The 23,321-nt window shown below is 35.5% G+C and overlaps 1 protein-coding gene across 2 annotated transcripts; it reads left to right on the top strand.

Annotated features, from left to right (window-relative positions):
* Positions 1-6,903: 6,903 nt before the first annotated feature.
* On the top strand, positions 6,904-19,936 carry LOC141667498 (ras-related protein RABD2a-like). 2 transcript variants are annotated; one of them, XM_074474019.1, is made up of 9 exons: positions 6,904-7,008; positions 8,208-8,280; positions 16,730-16,777; positions 16,855-16,902; positions 17,006-17,077; positions 17,184-17,339; positions 17,490-17,593; positions 18,644-18,763; positions 19,734-19,936. In XM_074474019.1, exons 1-8 carry the CDS (start codon positions 6,995-6,997, stop codon positions 18,738-18,740), a joined length of 612 nt encoding a protein of 203 aa, XP_074330120.1. In that variant the 5' UTR covers positions 6,904-6,994; the 3' UTR covers positions 18,741-18,763; positions 19,734-19,936. The 2 variants fall into 2 exon arrangements, with proteins under 2 accessions (XP_074330120.1, XP_074330119.1); XM_074474018.1 differs by lacking the exon at positions 19,734-19,936 and having other exon boundaries at positions 18,644-18,933.
* Positions 19,937-23,321: the final 3,385 nt, after the last annotated feature.

The raw sequence follows: 23,321 nt of genomic DNA, 5'->3' as shown, positions 1-23,321 counted from the left end.
ATGGATTAACTACCTTCACAGGTGTTAGGAGAGAGTGCTGTAATTGTTGCCAAACCTAGCACAACACTTACCTCCCCTGGACTAATAAACCTGGATGCATCTACGGATAGTGGATCCGACATAGGCGTGGATCGGAAACCCATTGGCGATGAACTAGATTTAACAACTGAGCCTAAGGGGAATGTATCTTCACAGATACAAGGGGAAGCTGGGGATCGGATGCCAAATATGACGGCCCCAGTGTTCCTCCTAGAGATTCTAACTCTGGATGAGTCATCTCCTGATGACAGGAAACTTATCTTAGACAAGGATTGGGAATTGCGAACTCCCATTGCACCACTGCTCACCTCCTTAAGGATGGCTCTAGTGTCTTCTGCAGGTACACTTGGAACTCGGAGCTTTGAGCTGAGTGAACATATGAGAACGAGTGACACATATGAACCTAAACCGAGTGATAGAGTGTTGAGCAATACACTGCGAGAAGCCTGTGAGACACCTACCATCCAAGATACACCTATAGATCTCTCAAACTATGTCACCAAATCCTATCTTAAAGAGCGACTAGCTTTCAAAGACAGCTATTTCAAAGAACAGCTGGCTCTTAAAGATTAACATTTTCAGACAGAACTATCTCTCAGGGATCACCAGATCGCCAGTCTTTCCGATCAACTTGAACATCAACAAGCAGCATTCACTAGTTTACGGGAATTCGTTGAGCGATCTCTCTCTCATACAGGAAAAGGAAAAGCAATTTCCAATACTGAGCCAAAGCTCTCAGTTAGCAAGCAAGCGATGATCCCGGTCTCATCCGAAGCAACTCTTGCCAGTATTGGACCAATGACCTCAGTTAGTAAGCAACTGCCTGTCTCCCTTGAGATCCCTGTCTCAACCTTACATGCTCAATTAACAACAGCTCTGAAAGATAACCCAACTGAGGGGGAGAAAAGGGTAGTAGAACAAGAAAAAGTAGACGCTGCTGTCAATCTACTTCAAGATGCCTTTCAGACTACTGGTACTTATGATGAATTTGGAGATGAGATGGAGGAAGAACTAGAAAAGAGAATTGATGAAAGGGTGTTCCCCAAGGAAAGATTCTCTAAGGGGCGTGCAACATCTCAGGGGGAGCAATCAGGACATCTGAGCCAAATCATTAAAACTCAGAGAAATATGTTGTCTCAGATATATGTTCCAAAACCCTTATTCTCTGAAGAAGATCTTGAAGAAGGTGAAATAGATGAAAGTGATGTCCTGATGGGGTGTGAGCCAAGATTCGAGGAAGTGGCTACAGAAGAAAGAAAGATCATCTCTGAGGATGAAGAGTTTGAAGATGAAGATGCTTTCTCAGACGACTGTCTGTTCTATGGACTTCCAGTGAAAATAAATCGCTCTTATATAGAGATTCAAAAAGAAATGGAATGATCAAAAACAAGAATTCAAAGAGCTATTCAAAGAAGGAGGAACAGAGAAGAGAGAGAAGCATATCTTTGAGCTAACAGGAAAGGAAGCAAATGGGAAGATATAAAGAAGATAAATGGACAAACTAGAAACATATCACTATTCAGACCCTGGAAACTCTAATCTGCTAAAAACCGTGGAACATTACAGAAAGGAACATGATAACATCCATGAGTTCTATGATCAGTTCAGCAAAATAATTACTGGAACTACTGTGAACATTCTAAAGAATGGATGGAGAATCATTATCGATCACAGAGATGGTCTACAGATGAAGGTGTCTACCAGTGTACTGAAAAAGTTGAACATTGTTGAACTATTTGTCGTAGCATCAAAAATCCCATGGCTGAAATCAAATGAGAATGAATACTTCAGAGACAAACTTTAGAGAATGATGATGGAAGTATCTCATCAAGCATTTATGTATCCATTCGTGATCAAAGTATTTGCAGGAGGAAGGATGCAAAACATCACCATGTCTGACAAACACATTAGAACCATTCGGTATCTACAACTTACTTTCCTGGAAAGTCAACTCAAGAGAAAAATAGCTAAACTAGAAGCTCCAGGTGTTAAAAGATCAGAAGCAGATTTTAAAGCTGTTGAAGTTCTATATGCTTATAGGTTCAATGATAAGATGATCAGAGACACAGAGAAGGATATAAAGAAGGTTACGAGAACGTATCATGAGATGGTGTTCATCAATGGGGAAACAGAGATTAATCTTCTAAAAGACAATGAACCCATAATCAGCTTTGACAGTGAAGGGGAGTTACTCTTTAGAATCAACAAAAGCAAGATCAGAATCAAAGACTTTAGGACAAGTGAATCAGACTCAATACAGCAAGCCTTGATGGATGTCAAACTATCCACATGTAAAGAAGACAAGGTTGCTTTGATTCCTATCATTAAGATACTTGATGAAGTGATGGAAGAAGAATCAAGCAATGACACTAAAAGAGTAAGAGGACATCCAAAAAGGATAACAGTCTTCGTAATGTCCAGAAAATCCTCACTATTGTTTGATCTTGTTCCTAAATGCACCAAAGTCAAATATCTTGAGATAATGCTTCATGAACTGAATAATCCACCTCCAGTCAATGCACTTGAGATAGAAGTTCGTGATTGTGTGCAAGATAGATTGAATGAGCTGAAAGAGTCTCCTCCATAACCTTCAGATCCTAAGAAGAAAGTCTCTAAGAGAAAATTTGATCAGCCTCAAGAAGGAGAAGAAAGCAGGAAGCAGAAGAGAACAAGAACAAAGAAGACAGAATATATGTTCAGGCTAGAGGAACACTTCTTTGTAATTTGTATCTTAAGAAATCTGGAATTAAATATGTAATCCAGAATGTCTTTAATATCTTTATCAGTTTTGAGATTGTACTTTTTTTATTATCAGTTGAGTTATCCTTAGGGATTTGCTTGTCGAACTCTAATAATCAAATAGGGGGAGATTGTAAAGTATAATGTAATGTAACATATAATCGAGGATTTATAACTCAACATGAAAATAGAAACAGATAAATAATATTAAACTGTGAAGCACATGAACCCTACAGATGTAGACAGGATAAACACAAAGAACCAAAAGATGTAATTGACTCTTTAAGTCCTCTAACAGATCATGGGAAGAAGTTCATTGTAATGTTCAAGCAGCCATAAAAAATAAGACAACAAGGGACTTTAAGCATCAGTTACATGAATTGATTCCAAGTGTTATAGATCAAGGGTTCAGTGAAAGAAGCAATGGATAAACTTCAATCTGTATCAGCTCAGAAACTCAAGTCAAATTGAATTGGGATTCTCTCAATGCTAGTTGTTTGTGAACCAGACTAGTGCACCAAAAATCAGTATTCAAGAAGGAATTTTGATTCAGGTTTAGAAGAAAATGTTGATAAAACGAAGAATGATTTGGTAAAAGCAAGAATACTCTAAGTCATAACAGTCTTCTACTTGGTCGCCACAGAAGTGTACTAAGTCTATGGTCGCCACAGAACTGGTCGCCATATAGAAATTCTCTAAGGCTTCACACAGATCGCCATAGAGATTCTCTATGGTACCAGTGGTCGCCATAGGCTCTAGTCGCCACAGAAACCTGTCACTAGCTGGTCGCCATAGGACTTTAAGTTGATCACATAACAAGTAAATCCCTTGGTCACCTTAGAAGTTACTTTGGTCGCCATAGAAGATCCCCTGGTCACCATAGAGGATATGCAGTCACCATAGAACTCTACAGAGATACAAGTCGCCATAGAAAAGTTGTATTCATTGATTTTATTGCAACAAAGTTAAATGGAATGTGTGGACACAGACATGCCACCTGTCCTTTAATTTTGGAAGTGTACAAGAAGCTGAATGAATGCAATTTATTTGGTTAGTTATCTTCTTCAGAAAACACAGAAAGTTTATGGGAGCTCCATTAAAGCTTCACATTTATTACTCTTGTAAACATACTGTTATGCTACTGAATTTATTGTAGCTAATCAATACCTTGATTATTTTTTAGCAACCTCAAGGTTTTATATTAATAAAATAATATATTCCTTGAATTTTTTTGTGTTATTTTGATTCCGTACTTTTAACGAAGAACTTGAAACGAATAGAATAAGATTGTAGGTATAGTATTCAACCCCCCTTCTATGATACATTGGGACTAACAGTCTCCTTCTTAAATAATAGGGTGCGCCTCCAATATCTACAGAGTGCTTTCAACCAACAATTCTTTATAAACACAGGGTGCACCTTCCCTTATTCAAAGGGCGTGCCTATTCCCTTTTCAGAAAGGAAACTTGCCTTATCTTTTCCTTAATTTTAGGTAGACATATCTCAATGTTGACCATTATATCTGATTCTGACATGAATAATTTTTATACCAATTTTCAGGCATAACAAATTATAATAAGACTTTTATAAAGAGGTGTTACTCTGAATTACCTTCAATAATATTACTCAAAGTAGCAGTATCAGAAACGTTTATACCCTTCACATCTGAATGATTTCCTACACGAAGCAAGTTTATATAAAAATTACTTCATTGTTTCATCATATTTATATAAAATATTTAACTATAATTACCTTCTGATATTGCCACACTATAATCAATCTCAATTACAATATTCTCGCAAACATCATCGCGTCCATAATCTGGACAGTACAAAAATATTAGGGGTAACACAATAAAAAGCACAAATTTTAATAAATATCTAAATGTTTACTGTCATTTTTACCTTTGTGAAGGCAGTGCCCAATATTTGTTTGCCTTCAATAAGCAAATGATGAACAGTGCAAAAATTACCAGTAGCATTATAAAAAATGTAGTACTGAGTTTTTCTTGATCGGTATCAGTCCACACCAAATCAGAATTCGTGCAACTTTCATAAATATCATATTTTTATTTTATTCCAATTTCAAAATTATATGATATCCTCTATTATTTCATTTTAGTTGTTGAACATGAGGCGCCGTCGACGACGACGCCGCGAAACCGTCAATAAAAATCTTATTTTAATTTTATTTCAATATCAAATTTAATCTGACCAGATTTTAATAAATTATAATAATCAAAACAGTGCACCGTTAATTTCATATTATTTTTTAATTAATACTTTTTTTTTTATTAAATATACATATTTTATAATTATATTTTATATCAAAACTGTACATACTTTTTTCAAATCTATTATATATCCTCTATTATACCTTTTGAGTTGTAGTCGACGATGCTAAGAAACTGTCAATTCTTATTTTTATTTTATTCTAATTTCAAAATTATTGTATATCCTCTATTATACCTTTTTAGTTGTAGAACACGAGACATCGTCGAAGACGACGACGAGAAACCGTCAATAAAAAACTTATTTTTATTTTTTTTTCAATTTCAAATTTATTGAGAAAGAAATATAAGCAAACATTTAATCTGATAATAACTTTATAAAATATAATAATAAAAATTTTCCACCGTTAATTTCACTTTCTTTTTTAATTAATATCTTTTTATTAAATATACATATTTTTATAATTATATTTTATATCAAACTGTATATACGTTTTTCAAAATTATCATATATCCTCTATTATACATATTGAGTTGAAGTCGACAACGCCGAGAAACCTACTATAAATGCAATATTGTCTCACTGTTCCTTCAATTTGTCATTCTCATTAATCTGGTGCATTGTCATAATCTTTATATTATGAGTCCAGAAAATACACTTTTTCCATCAGTTCCTGCATTGCCCAAAGAAATCATCATCAGTAATCACCTGCAAACTATTAGGTACTTGAAAATTTCAATGTCATGGTAACATCAATATGTCAAACATCCAAGAAACTGACTGAAAATAAACTACATATTTTATTACAATGTACATCGTGTTAAATGATAATCATGTAAAGGTTCAATTCTCCTCATATCTCTTACGCGATAGGCTTTATAGCAAATATATTCTTAGTAAAAAAATTATTTCCTTAGGCCTTATGTTCACAATAAAATGTCCTTAAACAAATCATCTTCAATCCAGTGCTTGCAGCCTTCCAGTCGAAGTTCGAGTCACCAGATTAAGGCCAAATTTTAATATACCATTAAAATCTGAGCCTTCAAACGTCATTTTGTTAATAACTACTTCATGATTGTTAATTTTTCGTGTTGTACCTTCTCTTTAGTCTATTGAATTAAACTATATTACCCGGTTATTGATCCTCTACATGAACATCAACAAATTCTTCTGCTTCATTGGACATCTTAGGCATTGTCATATATTTGCAAAATGACTGTTGTCCATCAGACTGTGCATAGTAAAGAGAGTATCAAATAGTTATGGCTCATTCAGATTAAATATTTTTGCGACTACCTATTCCCGTTAAGCAAGATAAATGAGATACTGAACATGTCATAGTTTTTCGATTGTTACTGAGATCTCTTCTTATGATCTATAAGAACACATATAAGCATTAAAAATTTAAGTACACAATTTACTTAACGCTCAAAACTTTTTGGAGAAACAAACTCTTTCAATTATATTCAAGTCTTTTACCAAGAAATAGTTTATGTAGTTTTATTTGCATATCACGATAATGTTTTTTCGGTGCATCTATATATCTTTTAATTATTCGTTACTATAATTAAGAGGATGATCATTTCAGAATACGGTGCAGCGATTTCTTTCATTTACATTCAAGAATACGGTGCATCTATATATATTTTGTTATCCGATAATATAATTAGAAGGATGATTATTTATTTTTTTTACGTTTCTTAAATGACGGATAATAAGCGTGCGTTGCGCGGTTAAAAGTCCCTAATTTTATAAATAAATAATTTTGTGTGTATGAGTAATATGGATAAAATGTTTTAAAAAAATGGAGAAATTAATACAGGAATTTAATTTAGTGATATAAGAAATTGATAAAAGTACAAATCATCTTCTGAAAAAAAATAATTACCAAAAACAAACAAACAAGGCGGAAGGCGCCAAGCATATCCACCTCTTTCTGTAAATTGACAATAAAATCTCAGACCTCCAATTATTTGCATACAGCCATGAATGCAGAGTAGTAAGTTTCTTTGATTATATATATACATTTATATCAAACTTTTTAATTTTATTTAATGTATTGCCTGAATGTTTAGTTTGGCATTGAATTCAATATGTTTAGTTAAATTTATGGGCTTCATTCTTATGTAGATTTGGATTTGGTTGGTTGGAAGTAATGGCTGTTATAGTTATATCATATTATGTATTGTTTTTGTAATCAAGTTTCAATTGCTATTATTACGTAATAAGGTACTGGATTAGAAATATAAAATGCATGCATTGGTGTAACATTGTACATAAGGTAATAATGTGGGTGTTTTTGAATTTTTGAGTATGATCATTTTGAGCCAAGGTGGTGTATGAATTCATCCAAATTGCATTTTCCATCAGAAATAAATGAAACAATTTTTTAATTGTGTTTTTGTAAATCAAATTGGGTTCAATGATGATAGTCACCTTCTTTTTAGGACAGGTAAGTTTGAAGCCAAATTGTCTTTTTGGCTAATGTGCTGAACCTATCTGAGTTTTTATGTAAATTTGTCTTTCTGATACTGCGCAGCTCAATTTTTTTTCTTCACATAAACGTACATTTTCGGATAACTGATTATGAGATTGACATAGGACACCAAAGGTTTATACCTTTTTTTTTTGTCGGTCCAAAGGTTTATACTTGGAATATGTAAAAATTATCATTCCATGTACGATCAAGGATATGGAACTTAGATTTTAGATACTGATATGGTATGTAAGTAAGTACTAGTCTACACTGCTCTCCCCCCACCCTCCTTCCCAGGCAGGCACGAAAGAATTTAATTTTTCATTCATAGTTTATGGCCATTACCTATGTAGTGAAAGTATCTTAACGAGAAAAACATATGCATGAACAATCAGTAGAAAACTCACGACAATGAAAACAAAAATCGAAGGCTTGCTAGCTCATCATGATCCTGTAGTCGATTCTGTTAGAACGTGGCTAAAACCGAAAGTGAACAAACCTTTCATACCCAATCCATTATATCCCTCGCAGCGTATTATTTGGAGGGACAGTTCATACAGTTTAGAATTTTAAGGTCACGATATTGACTCCTTTAAAAAAATCTTAGTTTATTTTGAAAACATATACATAATCCTTGCCTTTCATGATTCGATTATTTGTTTTGATTACATTAATATGAGAGACTGAATTTTGCTATTACCTTTCTTTTTTATATTTTGCAGCGACTATCTTTTCAAGCTTTTGCTTATTGGTGATTCTGGTGTGGGTAAATCATGTCTACTTCTGAGATTTGCTGTAAGAGTTTCTGATTTCTTTCTAGATATTAGCTCAGAGAGTTATTTCTAGCTCATTTACCTTTTCTTAAGATGAAATACATCCTTTTAAACAAACTTAACCATGCAGGAGTTTCCTCTCTTGTTTGTTCAAGGAAGTTCTATTAATTCGCTAGAACTGACACACATAAATAGTGTTACAATCATTAAGGACCCTTGTGAAAGCCTTTAGTCTTAGAAACTCTTTGTTTTTTAATCCTCACAAAAGGCATAGCTATAGTATACGCAATTTCCTTCGATTAATTTGTTTCTATAAACTTAACACATTTAAAATCTCTCAGTGTCCTCTAACTTCATTTGTCCTTAATTCATGATTATGGATTGTCAGATGCAGATACGTTATCAAATTGGTATATTTATGTTTTGGGTATCTAGTGTACTATATTTATTTTGACCTTTTAAGAAGGATATTCTAAGTCTTGACGGCTGGTATGCACTTCGAGACTTCTGGTGCTGTATTAGGCATAAGATTATCAGTTGGTGCACTAAATTCTGACTTGGATGGTATATGTTGTTGCGAGATGTACAAATTCAATTTCCATGTCGCATTTTTTATATCCTTCCATACATAGTTATTCCATATAACATATTGAAAGATGAAAGTGGAGAGTAAAACTCTAGAGCTTCCATCCCCTTTCTTGGGCAGCAAAGCAAGCCCGATGTGGATTGTCACTACCATCTTTGTGAGTTCTAACCTGATCTCAAATAGAAAAAGTCTTAATTAATGGTAAATGATAAAGGTCTCAGCCTAAGGCCCTAAGAGCCACAGTGGCAATAGTTGGCCCTGTGCTTCCTTGATATTTTTTTATACTTAACCTTTTTAACATAAAATTTTTTATAAGAGGAATTCTAACTTCTGTTACATAAATTTTGTCTGATTTTGAGTAAGTTGTTAGAGTCAGATATATGTAATGTATATGCTTTGTTACCCGTAGTCATAGCTGCCAGACTCTTTTTTTCGTTGCTCAGCATCCCTTTTCCTCCTCTGTGTATTCAAAGTTGGTTCCTGTCACCCAAATGTTCTAAATCTTTTCCTTGAAGAAGAATTTTGTTATTGGAGATTTCTCTTCTTACTCTAGCCTCAAGTTTCACTTAGATTCTTTGTGTTGCTCTTTTAAGTGAGTGTCTAGGTAAATCACCATTCTAATTGTCAGTCTACATTTTAGAAATCCATGCTCTCTTAGGTAATAATATCTAAATTAATTATTATTTTAGCTTTTGTGGGAGTCAGTTGTTTACATTTTTAATGTTGCGACTAATATATGTTGTTAGAGGGCACTTGTTTTCTACTGTCATCTTCTATATTTCATGATATCTTTAACAGTTGTATATTTGAGGAATGAGAATTGTCGTTTTACTTCGCAAAAAAAAGAAGAGAATTGTCCCTTTCTTCCTTTGTTAAGGTCTATACTGTATATGTGCAGTTGTTGTCCCCCGGGTTTTATACTCTTTGTGGTGTTTTTGAAGAAGTTAGGGCTGACAAGGAACTTGAAATATAGTTCCTGCTTTTCCCTCCGTTCTTTTGTCAGGACAACTTCTAACTAAAATTATAGTTGAATAAGGCGGCATACTTTATATATGTAATGTATATCTTATAAATGTTAATTATCAAAATAAATAAATATCTTATTAATGTTGAATAATGCCATATATGATGCTTAATTCATAAAGTATGATGACATTGTTCCAGTAAGGTGATAACGCCTTACATGTGAATTGTGAATATAAACAATATAACATTTAATGTAAATCTAGGATGTAAAAATGGGGATTATGTGTTGTAATTAGGAGATTGTATCAAATACTTGTTGGACAAATTTAGTATTTTAGACTAAGTTGTGAATCATTTTGAGACTCTATATGAGTGAGACACATTATGTGTTAGTGGTGTGTATTTATTGGAACGTATTCTCCTCTTCGAGGGGATTCCAACGCATATTTACACGCTCAAAATGAGTAAAAGGTGAATGAGAACTGATGTTCCAAAGTTTTACCTTTTAATATGAAAAGTGGTTTTGTACCACATCGAGAGTAGCACAAACCTATTCCTTAGTTTTTCTTATAAATACCATGTACCACATCGAAAAGAAAAACAAGTCCTTTCAAGCCTCTCTTTATAAATAGAGTCTTAGGGCATCAGTTTTATTAAGTCAAGGGAATAAGAGTCCTCTCTTTCATTCTCGGTCTCTTTAGTCTTAAATTTTCCAATACTTCGGTGATAGTTCTCGGGCTTAGTTCAAGTTCGCTGAGAGTATATTCGATCTATCGATTATACTGGTATCTCGTTTTATCCTGGGAGGCTATCGACTCGCACATACGGTGAGAGACGAAATAGCTTTAAGGAGACAGTTTCAACTGGACTCGAGGATTTCCATTTGGTTATATTCTTCCTTTCTCTGTTTGATTTCGTTTACTCACGCACACACTTATTTGATTTATATGTATTAATCGCAGATTGTATTCACAATCTTAAAGCTATTTATTTTATATACATCTGTGACTGATACATCTGTATCTGCTTGTTTTGTTGAGTAACAGATCGATGGAGAACCAAACTGTGAACGATTCGATGAACATGACGGCTGATCCCAACGCACAGATCACTGGATCTGATAGGGTTCACCAGCAGCCGATTAACCCTAACACACGGATCGTACGATCTGATGGGGGTCAAACGCCTGTTGGACATGTGCCTTCGGGACATGTGCCTGTGGGACACACTGTCATTGGACAATTTAGTGTTCCTCTTGGACAGATATCAGCAGGATTCACTCCTCCGATCATACCTGCGGTGCCTACTGGTGTGCATACACCTGTAGTACAGACGCACATACCATCTGTTCCACCTGTGGTGCCTGCTGCACCTGTTATGCCAACTGTGCCTGCTGCACATGCTGAAAAACCTGAGAAGTTCAACGGAACGAACTTCAAACATTGGCAACAAAAGATGTACTTTTATCTGACCACGTTGCATATGGATCGCTTCCTTAAGGAAGAACCACCGTTGCTCACTGCTGAGAGTAACATGCAGACTGTGTATGCTGCTGATGCTTGGAAGCACTCCGACTACATCTGTCAGAACTATGTGTTAAATTGTTTGTCTGACTCGTTGTATAACGTATACAGCGCGAAGCCAACAGCTAAGGTCTTATGGGTGTCACTTGACCATAAGTATAAAACCGAGGACGCTGGGGCAAAGAAGTGGATTGTTGGCCGCTTTCTTGATTATAAGATGGCAGACTCTAAGACTGTGGTCAGTCAGGTGCAGGAACTGCAGGTGATCATTCATGACATTCATGCTGAGGGAATGGTCATAAGTGAGTCTTTCCAAGTTGCTGCTGTTATTGAAAAGCTTCCACCTGGATGGAAAGATTTTAAGAACTACCTTAAGCACAAGCGAAAGGAGATGTCTATGGAGGATCTTATTGTTAGACTTCGTATTGAAGAAGACAACAGAGGGTCCGAGAAGAAAGTTAATATTGCCACTGAGAAGGCAAACATGGTGGAGCACGCTCAAAGCTCCAAGCCCAAGAAGACTAATTCTAGTAAAGGGGCAAAGCTGGCACCCAAAGGAGGGATTTCGAAGTCGAAATTTCAGGGGAAGTGCTACAACTGTGATAAAGTTGGTCATAGGTCTTCTGACTGCAAAAAGCCCAAGAAGCCCAACAAGAAGAAAGAAGCAAACATGGTAGAGAATATCTCCAAGATATGGGTGATATAGACCTCTGTGCTACGGTCTCTGAAGTGAACCTGGTCGGTTCTAATCCACGTGAATGGTGGATTGATACTGGTGCTACTAGGCATGTTTGCTCAGACAAGGCGATTTTCTCTAGCCTCAAAGCTTCTGATGCTGGTGAGAAGCTCTACATGGGGAATTCAGCAACTTCTACCATTGAGGGTGAAGGCACGGTGATCCTGAAGATGACCTCTGGAAAGAATCTGACTTTGAAGAATGTACGTTATGTGCCTGAAATTCGCAAGAACCTTGTGTCTGGTTCTCTGTTGAGTAAGCATGGTTTTCGCATTGTAATAGAGTCAGATAAAGTAATTTTGTCTAAGAGTGGTATGTTTGTAGGCAAGGGTTATTTAACCGATGGGCTTTTTAAGCTCAATGTAATGTCCGTTAAGGACGATAATGAAATGAAAAATTCTTCTGCTTACTTGCTTGAGTCTCCTAATTTATGGCATGCTAGATTAGGACATGTAAATTATGACACTTTACGACGTTTAAGTGCAAAAGAATACATACCTAAACTTACTATCGATTCAAAACATAAGTGTGAGACTTGTGTTGAGGCAAAATTAACGAGATCATCATTTAAACGTGTGGAAAGGAACACCAAAGTGCTAGACCTAATACATAGCAACATATGTGATTTAAAATTCGCTCCAACAAGAGGAGGAAACAAGTATTTTATTACATTCATTGATGATTGTACAAAATACTGCTATGTATATTTGTTGAAAAGCAAAGACGAAGCTATAGATAAATTTAAAATCTATAAAGAAGAAGTTGAGACACAACAGACTGAGAAAATCAAAACGATACGAAGTGATCGTGGAGGTGAATATGTTGAACCATTTGGAGAATTCTGTTCACAACATGGTATAATCCATGAGGTCACTGCACCATACTCCCCTCAGTCAAATGGTGTGGCTGAAAGGAAGAATCGCACTCTGAAAGAAATGATGAATGCGATGTTGTTAAGCTCTGGGCTTCCACAATCGATGTGGGGAGAAGCCATCTTAAGCGCTAATAATATTTTAAATATTACGATGCGCAAGAATAAGGATGTAAGTCCTTATGAAATGTGGAAGAAAAAGAAACCAAGTTACCAACACCTGAAAGTGTGGGGGTGCCTTGCAAAGGTACTGATCCCTACACCGAAGAAGGTGAAGATAGGTCCTAAGACTGTGGATTGTATTTTCAACGGATATCCTCCACATAGTACTGCATATCGGTTTCTTGTTCATGAATCCAAGATTCCTGATATTCAAAAGAATACCATTATGGAATCAAGGAATGCCTCATTCTTTGAGACGATGTTTCCCTGTAATCCAGGAAACCAACAACCTACGACGTCTAAACGATCTCATGAGTCTGTAGATGACGATAATGAGAGTGACGAAAGTGAAGACGAAAATGTGGGGGTAGTGAGAAAGAGCAAAAGACAACGAACGGAGAAATCCTATGGGTCTGATTTTATGACCTATTTGCTCGAAGAAGGTGACCCAAAAACCTATAAGGAGGCGGTTACCTCACCCGATGGACCTATGTGGAAAGAGGCCATCAAGAATGAAGTTGATTCAATTATGCAGAATCATACTTGGGAACTAGTGGACTTGCCAACTGGTTGCAAACCATTAGGTAGCAAGTGGGTTTTCAAGAAGAAGTTGAAAACTGATGGCACTATTGATAAGTATAAGGCCAGACTTGTGATTAAAGGATACAAGCAACAAAAAGGCCTTGATTATTTTGATACATATTTTCCTGTAACGAGAATGACGTCCATAAGGATGATGTTTGCTATTGCTGCAATGCGTAATCTAACTGTACATCAAATGGATGTGAAAACAGCATTCCTAAATGGGGACATAGATGAGGAAATCTATATGGAACAACCCGAAGGGTTTGTTGTTCCAGGACAAGAAAGGAAAGTTTGTAGATTGGTGAAATCATTGTATGGTTTGAAGCAAGCGTCTATGAAATGGCATGAAAAATTTGACGAGGTCGTGCTGGCTAATGGCTTCAAAATTAATGAATGTGATAGCTGTGCCTATTACAAGGATAACGAGAGTGGCTATGTCATGATGACGCTATATGTAGATGATCTACTTATTGCCGGAAGCAATGATAAAATGATCAAATCTACCAAGGACATGTTGAAATCAAGATTCGACATGAAAGACATGGGACTAGCAAATGTAATTCTGGGAATTCAAATTTCTAGAACATCAGAGGGTCTCGCATTAAGTCAACCACATTATATTGACAAGATCCTTGAGAAGTTTCTTAAGGATGACTTTGAGAAAGCTAGGACACCTGTGGATATGACTTTGCACCTATCCAAGAACAAAGGTGTAGTTGTTTCCCAATTGGAATACTCGAGGATAATTGGTAGTCTGATGTACCTCATGAGCTGTACAAGACCAGACATTGCATACTCAATTAGCAAGTTGAGTAGGTTTACGAGTAATCCGGGAGCTGATCACTGGAAAGCGATCATAAGGGTACTAAGGTACTTGAGGGGAACTCGAGACTATGGACTGCACTATGGCAGATACCCAGCAGTATTAGAAGAATATACTGACATAAATTGGATATCTAGCAAGAAAGCACTTAAGTCTACGAGCGGCTATGTGTTTACATTAGCTGGAGCGGCAATATCATGGAAATCCTCAAAACAAACGGTGATAACTCATTCCACGATGGAAGTTGAGTTTGTGGCACTAGATAAATGCGCCGAAGAGGCTGAATATCTACGTCAGTTTCTGGAGGATATTCCAAGATGGCCAAAGCCTGTAACTGCAATAGGGATTCATTGTGATAGTCAATCTGCTATTGGCAGAGCGCAGAGCACGATGTATAATGGAAAGTCTCGTCATATATGACGACGACACAGTTTCATTAGACAATTGATCTCAACCGGAATTATCACTATTGACTATATACCGTCAAAAGATAATATCGCGGATCCACTAACCAAAGGGTTATCAAAAGAAGTGGTTGAGAAATCATCGAGAGGGATGGGCCTTAAGCCTATTGCTTAACAGCATCATGGTGGACACCCAACCATTGCTGACTGGAGATCCCAAGAACTTGGTTCAATGGGACAACTAAATCATGATGACCAAATCACTGTGGGGGTAACCCCTGGCCTGTTCCTATGATGAGGAAACAGTGAGACCCGTAAGGTACGAGGTTAAGCTTTGAGCTTTTAATGATCTTTGATGAATACATGGAGTTCAGGAGTGAACGCATGGAATTCAGTTGAGTAAACGCGGGTTACTCTATAAGATAAAGATCACCTATGTGGGAGAGAAGTGGGGCCGCTTCAAAGGAGAATTGTGAGGCACAATTCTTTAAAAACTCCTGCAGAACCAGGACGATGTTCCATGGCCAAAATGGACATAATCATGAGAACTGAATGAGTCAGGAAAGATATAGTGATGAGTATGTCATCGTTTACACAAACAGTTGAACAGTTCAAGGACATCGCGTCATACTGTCTACCAGTAAAGTCGATATACTTATTCGAGCGAAGGTTCAAGGAGCATTCTCTACCTATCGTATGCTATATCTGACCGCCGGAACTATCACCAAGTCAAGCTCCGCGTCTGTCTGTCTATATGGTGCGTGCTACTGGACCATCAATCTCATTTGTGGGGGATTGTTGGACAAACTTAGTATTTTAGACTAAGTTGTGAATCATTTTGAGACTCTATATGAGTGAGACACATTATGTGTTAGTGGTGTGTATTTATTGGAACGTATTCTCCTCTTCGAGGGGATTCCAACGCATATTTACACGCTCAAAATGAGTAAAAGGTGAATGAGAACTGATGTTCCAAAGTTTTACCTTTTAATATGAAAAGTGGTTTTGTACCACATCGAGAGTAGCACAAACCTATTCCTTAGTTTTTCTTATAAATATCATGTACCACATCGACAAGAAAAACAAGTCCTTTCAAGCCTCTCTTTATAAATAGAGTCTTAGGGCATCAGTTTTATTAAGTCAAGGGAATAAGAGTCCTCTCTTTCATTCTCGGTCTTTTTAGTCTTAAATTTTCCAATACTCCGGTGATAGTTCTCGGGCTTAGTTCAAGTTCGCTGAGAGTATATTCGATCTATCGATTATACTGGTATCTCGTTTTATCCCGGAGACAGTTTTTCTCTGTTTGATTTCGTTTACTCACGCACACACTTATTTGATTTATATGTATTAATCGCAGATTGTATTCACAATAATATCAGCTGATATCAGGGGATACAATAGACTGAGATCAGGTGACATGATAGGCTGAGATCAAGTGATATGTAGGCTGTAGATCAGTGATATGCAAGCTGTAAATTAGCTATGTTCTAGGTATAAATACAGGAGCTCTGATGTAACAAAGTTATCAAGTCAGTTCATTCGGTCGATCATATTATCAGTGGAATGGTCCCAAGAGTTTACCACTAAAGCCTGGCCTTTGCTAGTTTGTTGTCATACTGATTTTACCATAAAAATAGTTTACCACTATCCACCTACGTATACTGTTACTCTTTTCCACTCTTTTTTTTATGCCAAGTAAACTCTTCTTCACTGGTAAATGTGTTTATAGTGTCCTTTTTATATGTGTCATGGTTCTGTATTGAAGTTTTCTGTAAATGTGCTTGACAATTATTCCTGGTTCCTCTGCCAACATAGGATGATACATACTTGGAGAGTTACATCAGCACTATAGGAGTTGATTTTGTAAGTACCTCTCTTATAGCTAATTATTTCTCATTTTGCACCAATTATTTATGAATTCTCCCATCAATCTTGTGTAGAAAATTCGAACTGTTGAGCAAGATGGAAAGACGATAAAGCTTCAGATTGTAAGCTTTGTGATTTTCTAATCGATTAATGAAATATATAATTTGCTGTTTGTCTTAGATTCGTCGTAAACAGGGAACCTCTAAATAATTTCTTTTTGTGTAGTGGGATACTGCAGGGCAAGAACGTTTTAGAACAATCACTAGTAGCTATTACCGTGGGGCACATGGTATCATAGTGAGTCAAATATGCCTTGTGATCTGTAATATTATGCAATGGTTTTGTACTGTATGTCATTCTGCAAAAGAGTGATGATCACTTCCCATTGGCTTTTCTTTCATAGGTTGTCTATGATGTGACAGACCAAGAGAGCTTCAATAATGTGAAGCAATGGCTGAGTGAAATCAATCGATATGCAAGCGAGAACGTCAATAAACTTCTTGTTGGAAACAAGTCTGACCTCACTGCAAATAAAGTTGTATCATACGAAGGAGCCAAGGTATCTATTCAAGTCGACAGTTTTCATTGTTATTAAAAATAATAATCACAATATAGCAAAAAAAAGGGAGTAATAATCACCATTTTGCTTTCTAAGAAGGAATCCAAATATTAGGCTCTAGGATTTATGTATTTGTCTTATAAATTACAGGCATTTGCGGATGAAACTGGCATTCCATTTATGGAAGCAAGTGCAAAAGATGCGACTAATGTGGAGCAGGCTTTTATGGCCATGACATCATCAATCAAAGAAAGGTATCTACCATTTGCTTAATTACTTCATCTTGTTAATGATCATGTGAAAGTAAGTAAGACCTGAGGTATTCTGATTGACGAAATAAAGTGATCGTTATTTTCTTGCACTCAGTTAGTTAATATATTCGGAAAAATTATGCTAAATGTGGATAATCTAAAGATTAGTTCTGAAGGGTTTTAAATATTAGTCATTTTATGGACACTAATGCCGTTTGATCTGTTTATTGTTGTTCGAATCTGTTCAACTGAAAAATGACCACAAAGACTGCTGAACTCTTGCTACTTAGCAATTTTCCTGGGAATGTAGCAAATATGCTTCAGTCTAACTAATTCTTTGAACTCATCTACTTTAATCTCCATTTCTCGTGTGACGTGCGTGTCCAGATTTTTAAAAATGCAAGTACAACCAAGAAAATTACATCAATAAGAAACGGAAGAACACATGACGATTTCTGGAAAAATTTGCCGATCGTCTAACAAAATGAATCTCTAATTCTAGATTTTAGTTATAAAACAAAGTATAATTACATACCAAATATTAAGTTCCGCGTACTTTATTGGTACATTTAGTTAATTAACTCTAGTTACATATCCAATATAAAATGGGATTAACTTGGGATATGTTTTAATTATATATCATAACTCGGGTTAAGTTTATGAAATGGGTTGAATTAAAATTATTAAATTAGGTGCCCCTTTGTATATTTGAAATGGATGGGGATTTTTACAGGTTTGGTATAGCCGTATATTGGTTATGGTCCCCTCTGCTTTCCCATACAATCTATGAAGATGAACAAAGGATTATTTGGTTCCCAAAATACGAAACTGTAGGACTTTGTACTTTTGTTTTATTTCCGACCCCTGTAATTAAGCATGAAACGTAGTGCAAAAATTAAATTATCTGTTTTTATCAAGATTTATTTTCCTGAATACTGGCTATGGTAAGTTATAGGGATCACCTCTTGCTCTTTATGTTGTTCAATCACTGGTGCACTCGTTGTTCAGAACCAGATATCGTTTAGTGTTTATAACTTGAAACTTTCAATACAGAATGGCGAGTCAACCAGGGATGAACTATGCAAAGCCGCCGACAGTCAACCTCCGTGGAAAGCCCGTAGCACAGAGCAGTGGATGCTGTTCTTCTTAAGGAAGACTTTGTTTCTTGCGCATGTAAGTTTGTTCGCCGTGTATGATTTTTTGTGTTTGTAAATTGTGTTTAATTTATTTAGTGGTTTAGTTTAGTTGTTTCAGAATTTATTAAGCAAATGGATGCACAAATTAAGAATGGAGATTCATATATGTATAAACCGATTATTGGTGCAAAGCCAAGGAAGTTTGTACTGGTTCTTTGTTGGTAGAGTACCAAAGCAAGGGACACTTGCCAAACAAACGAAATGATCTAAAATTTGAAATTATTCACCAAGGTAAACATTGGTTATTGGAAAAATGGTTGATTTGTTATAAGAATTCGGAATATTTAATACTAAGAAACTGAATTAAAAATAGATATAAGAGCTGCAGTTTCTTTAGGAAAGTAAATTTTATTGGTATCGAAGTTGTAACTGTCAGCATACTTTTACTTGAATTCTTGACCTCTGGAAGCTAGGAGAGGAATAAGCCAGGAATCACAGCCTTTCGTATTACCATATACTCGGATTTCAGAAGACTAATATCATTCACATATTATCAACTTCACACAGCAGATAGAGGCAAAAAAAACAGTAGATAGTTAGTGAGGCAAAAAAAGAAAAGAAAATTGCTCCCTTCTCTCCCAATCATCCCAAAAGTGGGAAGAAAATTTTGCAAACAAAATTAAAGGAAACTTGTTTCCAAATTTTTAGATTTCTTTTGTTTTTTTCTCAAAAAATTACTCATGAACACGCTGAAGAAATGAATTCTTTCAACTTATTTTTTCTCTTTCCAAAAAAAGTTTCTGGAATCCAGTATTAATGTCGAGAAATATGTTTGCTATTGGGGTACATGATGAAAGGACAGAATAAACGGCATTAGGACCATAAATTCATGAGTAGTTTGTCATATTACTCATCAAAGAGTTGTGCTACAAATAGCAAAGAGTAACTACAACATAAAAATTAGCAAAGCTAATGACAAAGATCTTACGTACCAGTTTAATTTGCAGTTGTATCAGTCTCCCAAGATGGTTGAGGAACTGGTGTTGGCCACGGGGGGCACAAAAGGAAACATTCCAAACTTGTAGAGGGAATCATTTAAGTAGCTTTCACAATTCACTACTTTCACAACACATGTTGAGAGGTTGCAGCAACTTAATGTACAACTCAATGTACAGACAGTGATCAGACCTCAGTTAGACCTGGCAAATTGGATAACCGGATCGGTTTCCGATCGGATCTATTTCGGATCGGTTACACTTTCGGATTATGATATAACTCGAGGTCATTCGGATCCGATCGGATGTGATTCGGTTCGGGTCTAATTCGGATAAAAAACAGATGAAATTCGGAAAAAAATCGAACAAAATTCGGTTCGGATTAAATTCGGTTCAGATATTTGGGATCTTAACTTATTTATTTTTTCATGTTTTGAGACTTAAAAAATATTATTTTATTAAATGTGGTACTTTTAATATAATATAGTGTACTTTTACATTAATTTATAATTAAATAATTAAATTATCACGAATATAAGATACATTTAAGTATGAAATTTGCTTATTTCGGATCATATTCGGTTCAAATATTATATGAATTTATTTTGTTCGGTTCCAATTTATAATCGGATCTAGTATTTCGGATCATTTTCGGTTAAATTTTCGGTTCGGGTAATTTTCGAATCGGTTTAATTTGGTTTTCGGATAATTATCGGATTATATAATTCAGATCTCGGATCCATAGATTTCGGTTCGATTCTTCGGATACAGGCCCATTTTGCCAGGTCTAACCTCAGTCGCCAAAACCTATGCTAATCTGTATAATTTTGGAGGAGAGAAGAAGAGGAAGATGATAGCTAGGGTTTTACGTATGTATATTTCAACCTCTCAATTCCAAAACGTTTTGTTCAGTATATATATATATTACATCCCAAAACATAACTGAATATGATATATTAATTAAAATAAATATTCTGGCTTAAATGCATTTAACGAATATTTTCAGAATCAGAAACAGTTCATCCCCGGTGGATAATGTTTAGGCACCGATGGATAATCCATACATCGTACACCGATGGATAATGCTCACTTAGTACCCGGCGGATAATGTACACTTTGTACCCTGGTGGATAATGCACACTTTGTATCCCGATGGATAATGTACACTTTGTACCCCGGTGGATAATGTACAATGTAATATTCGGGATATAGCGTGTAATTATTTTTATCAATAAATGATTATTATGTGATTTTTTGGTGAATTTTTGGATGATTGGTGGGGATGCCTAAATGTGGTAAAGTATAAGTATGTTAATTTTAATATGTCCAGAATAAAATACAGATAATTAAGGTATTTTCTGGTAATTTTTGGAGTGTTATATGATTTTATATTGATTTATAAATTTATTAATTATTTTCTGAATAATTACAAAATTATTTTATAAAGTCGGGAATCGTCCAACTTCAACTGTTTTTACGTTTTTACAACCCGAAACTATTCCGAAAACTCTTTCCTAACTTAATCTGGTAATTCCTCACATTTTGCGTGTTTTGACTTTTTCGATTCGGATTACGGTTTGACCCGTGCGCGTCCCGGAGCACAATTCGATACGATAATCATTTCGATAAAGCAACAAAACCCGTAGTCTCGAAAGACGAGATATTATTACATTATTTTCGTATAAATTATTTTACAAGAAACCCGGTTTAGATAATTATCCGATACGAGTATCAAATTGGATCGTTTTTGTAGTTACTTAGCGGTTAAGTAACTAATTTATCGATCCAAAACGATCCAAAATGAACCATTATTCCATAAATATATATTGCCCTTTTATTATTTCATTTTATTCGTATAATCATAATCGATCAGTAAAAATATCGAATTTACAGAGGAAAAACCCCAAAAACGTTACGTTCTTGAGAATCAAACGCACGAATGAATGCGTTATCGAACTCCGATTCGGGCGTGCCATATATCAAATCGAAGCTCTTGAAAAGCTCTTTCTGAATCCACCATCTATTCAAGTGTAGAAATCAAGATATTTTTCTTATTTAATTGTTTTAATTCGAATTATTTATAGATTAAATTATGAAAATTTGTTCTTGATGTTGTTGATATGATTTGATGATTCCATCGTGTAGATAATATTTTTCTGGTCATTTTGGTATATTATATGAATGATTTGGAGTTCAATAACATGTAGAAAATGATGTTTGATTTTGGAAAATGAAAATTAGAGTTTGAATTATTTGAATGTTCTTGATTAAGATTTGGGGGTTTAGTTTATGTGAATTCTGGGTTAGATTGAAAGGTACCATCAGGTAGGTCGTTTGAAAACCAATCAATTCAAGTATTTACTGTTATTTTTGGTAGAGAGATCGACGAGGTAGGTTCTTGGCCGGAAAAACTCGAGTTTTGATCGAGTTTTGGCCGGAAATCGTGAATCATAATTGATTGTATTAGCTTGAGTGGTTTCTGAGTTACTAGGAATAAAATGAGTTGAATCACGAACAGTCTAATCCTCTTGAAAGGTTTGACAACTCAGCTGTTGTGTTCTTTTTTTTATCAGAATTTGGAAACGATAAGAGATAAATTTTCTTTACTTTTTTTGTCAATTACAGTCTCTGATTATAGTTTGTTATTATTTTCGTATTTTGTTTCGTTAGTTGGTTATTTGATTATTTACCTTGTTCTTGTTATTATATATATAACTGTCTATTGTTGTTGTGTAGTTAAAATTACACCCAACACTAAGTGGCAACTTTTGAGATCTCAGTAATCATAGGATCAGGAAGTTCAACCAAAAGGGGAATCATAGACTTGTCCACTCGAATTCTTGTAGATATTGGAGTTGGCAATGGAGGAAGTACAAAGGGAAACACCTCAAAGTTATAATAATGAATCCAGCACACTCGACAACTTCCACCATCTTGGTTGAAAGCTGGCAACGAATTAAGTGACAGGAACAATTCAGATAAACTGCATCATAATCGAATACATGAAAAGCTACGGACCTTTGTAATAGCTCCCGGACGTGAAAACATTCGAGTTAGATAAGGAGCGCTAGAACAAAATTCACTCAATTCAATCCTGTACTCCAAAATCCATTCTCCAGCTTCATAGCCTTTAAGAAGCCAGACACCTAAACTGCGTGCTTGAGTAATAATGGCGGAGACTTACCTGGTGGAAGGTAATTGTTGGTGGTGGTGATTGTGTGAGTATATGAGCGGCCAAAATAAGATAGCCAGTGCTTGGAGACTGATTCTCAGCAGAACACTGCTTTGAGAGGGAGTTTCCAGCACAAGAGGATCCCCAAGTTACAAGTCTACTCCGGGAGTCGAGTACTTTGAAATTTTTTATAACAGCAAACACTCATACTTCAGACTTAAGTAATATTGAGTATCAATCAACTCTTTAGCAAACAGGAAATGTAAAAGCATCTTATCAATCTTTATCAAATAATTCACTTATTTTTAACTTTAATTTACATGATTGCCAGGTTCATTTGTCATTTCTTTGACCTACCAACCAGGCTACCACTATGATTAATTTATGGAAATTCAAAGTTGAGCCCATTAGAAATTCTAACTGTCTCA

The sequence above is a fragment of the Apium graveolens genome, chromosome 6 (assembly GCF_009905375.1).
Source record: "Apium graveolens cultivar Ventura chromosome 6, ASM990537v1, whole genome shotgun sequence".
In the NCBI taxonomy this organism is placed as follows: Eukaryota; Viridiplantae; Streptophyta; class Magnoliopsida; order Apiales; family Apiaceae; genus Apium; species Apium graveolens.
This window is presented reverse-complemented; position numbering and strand designations above follow the sequence as displayed.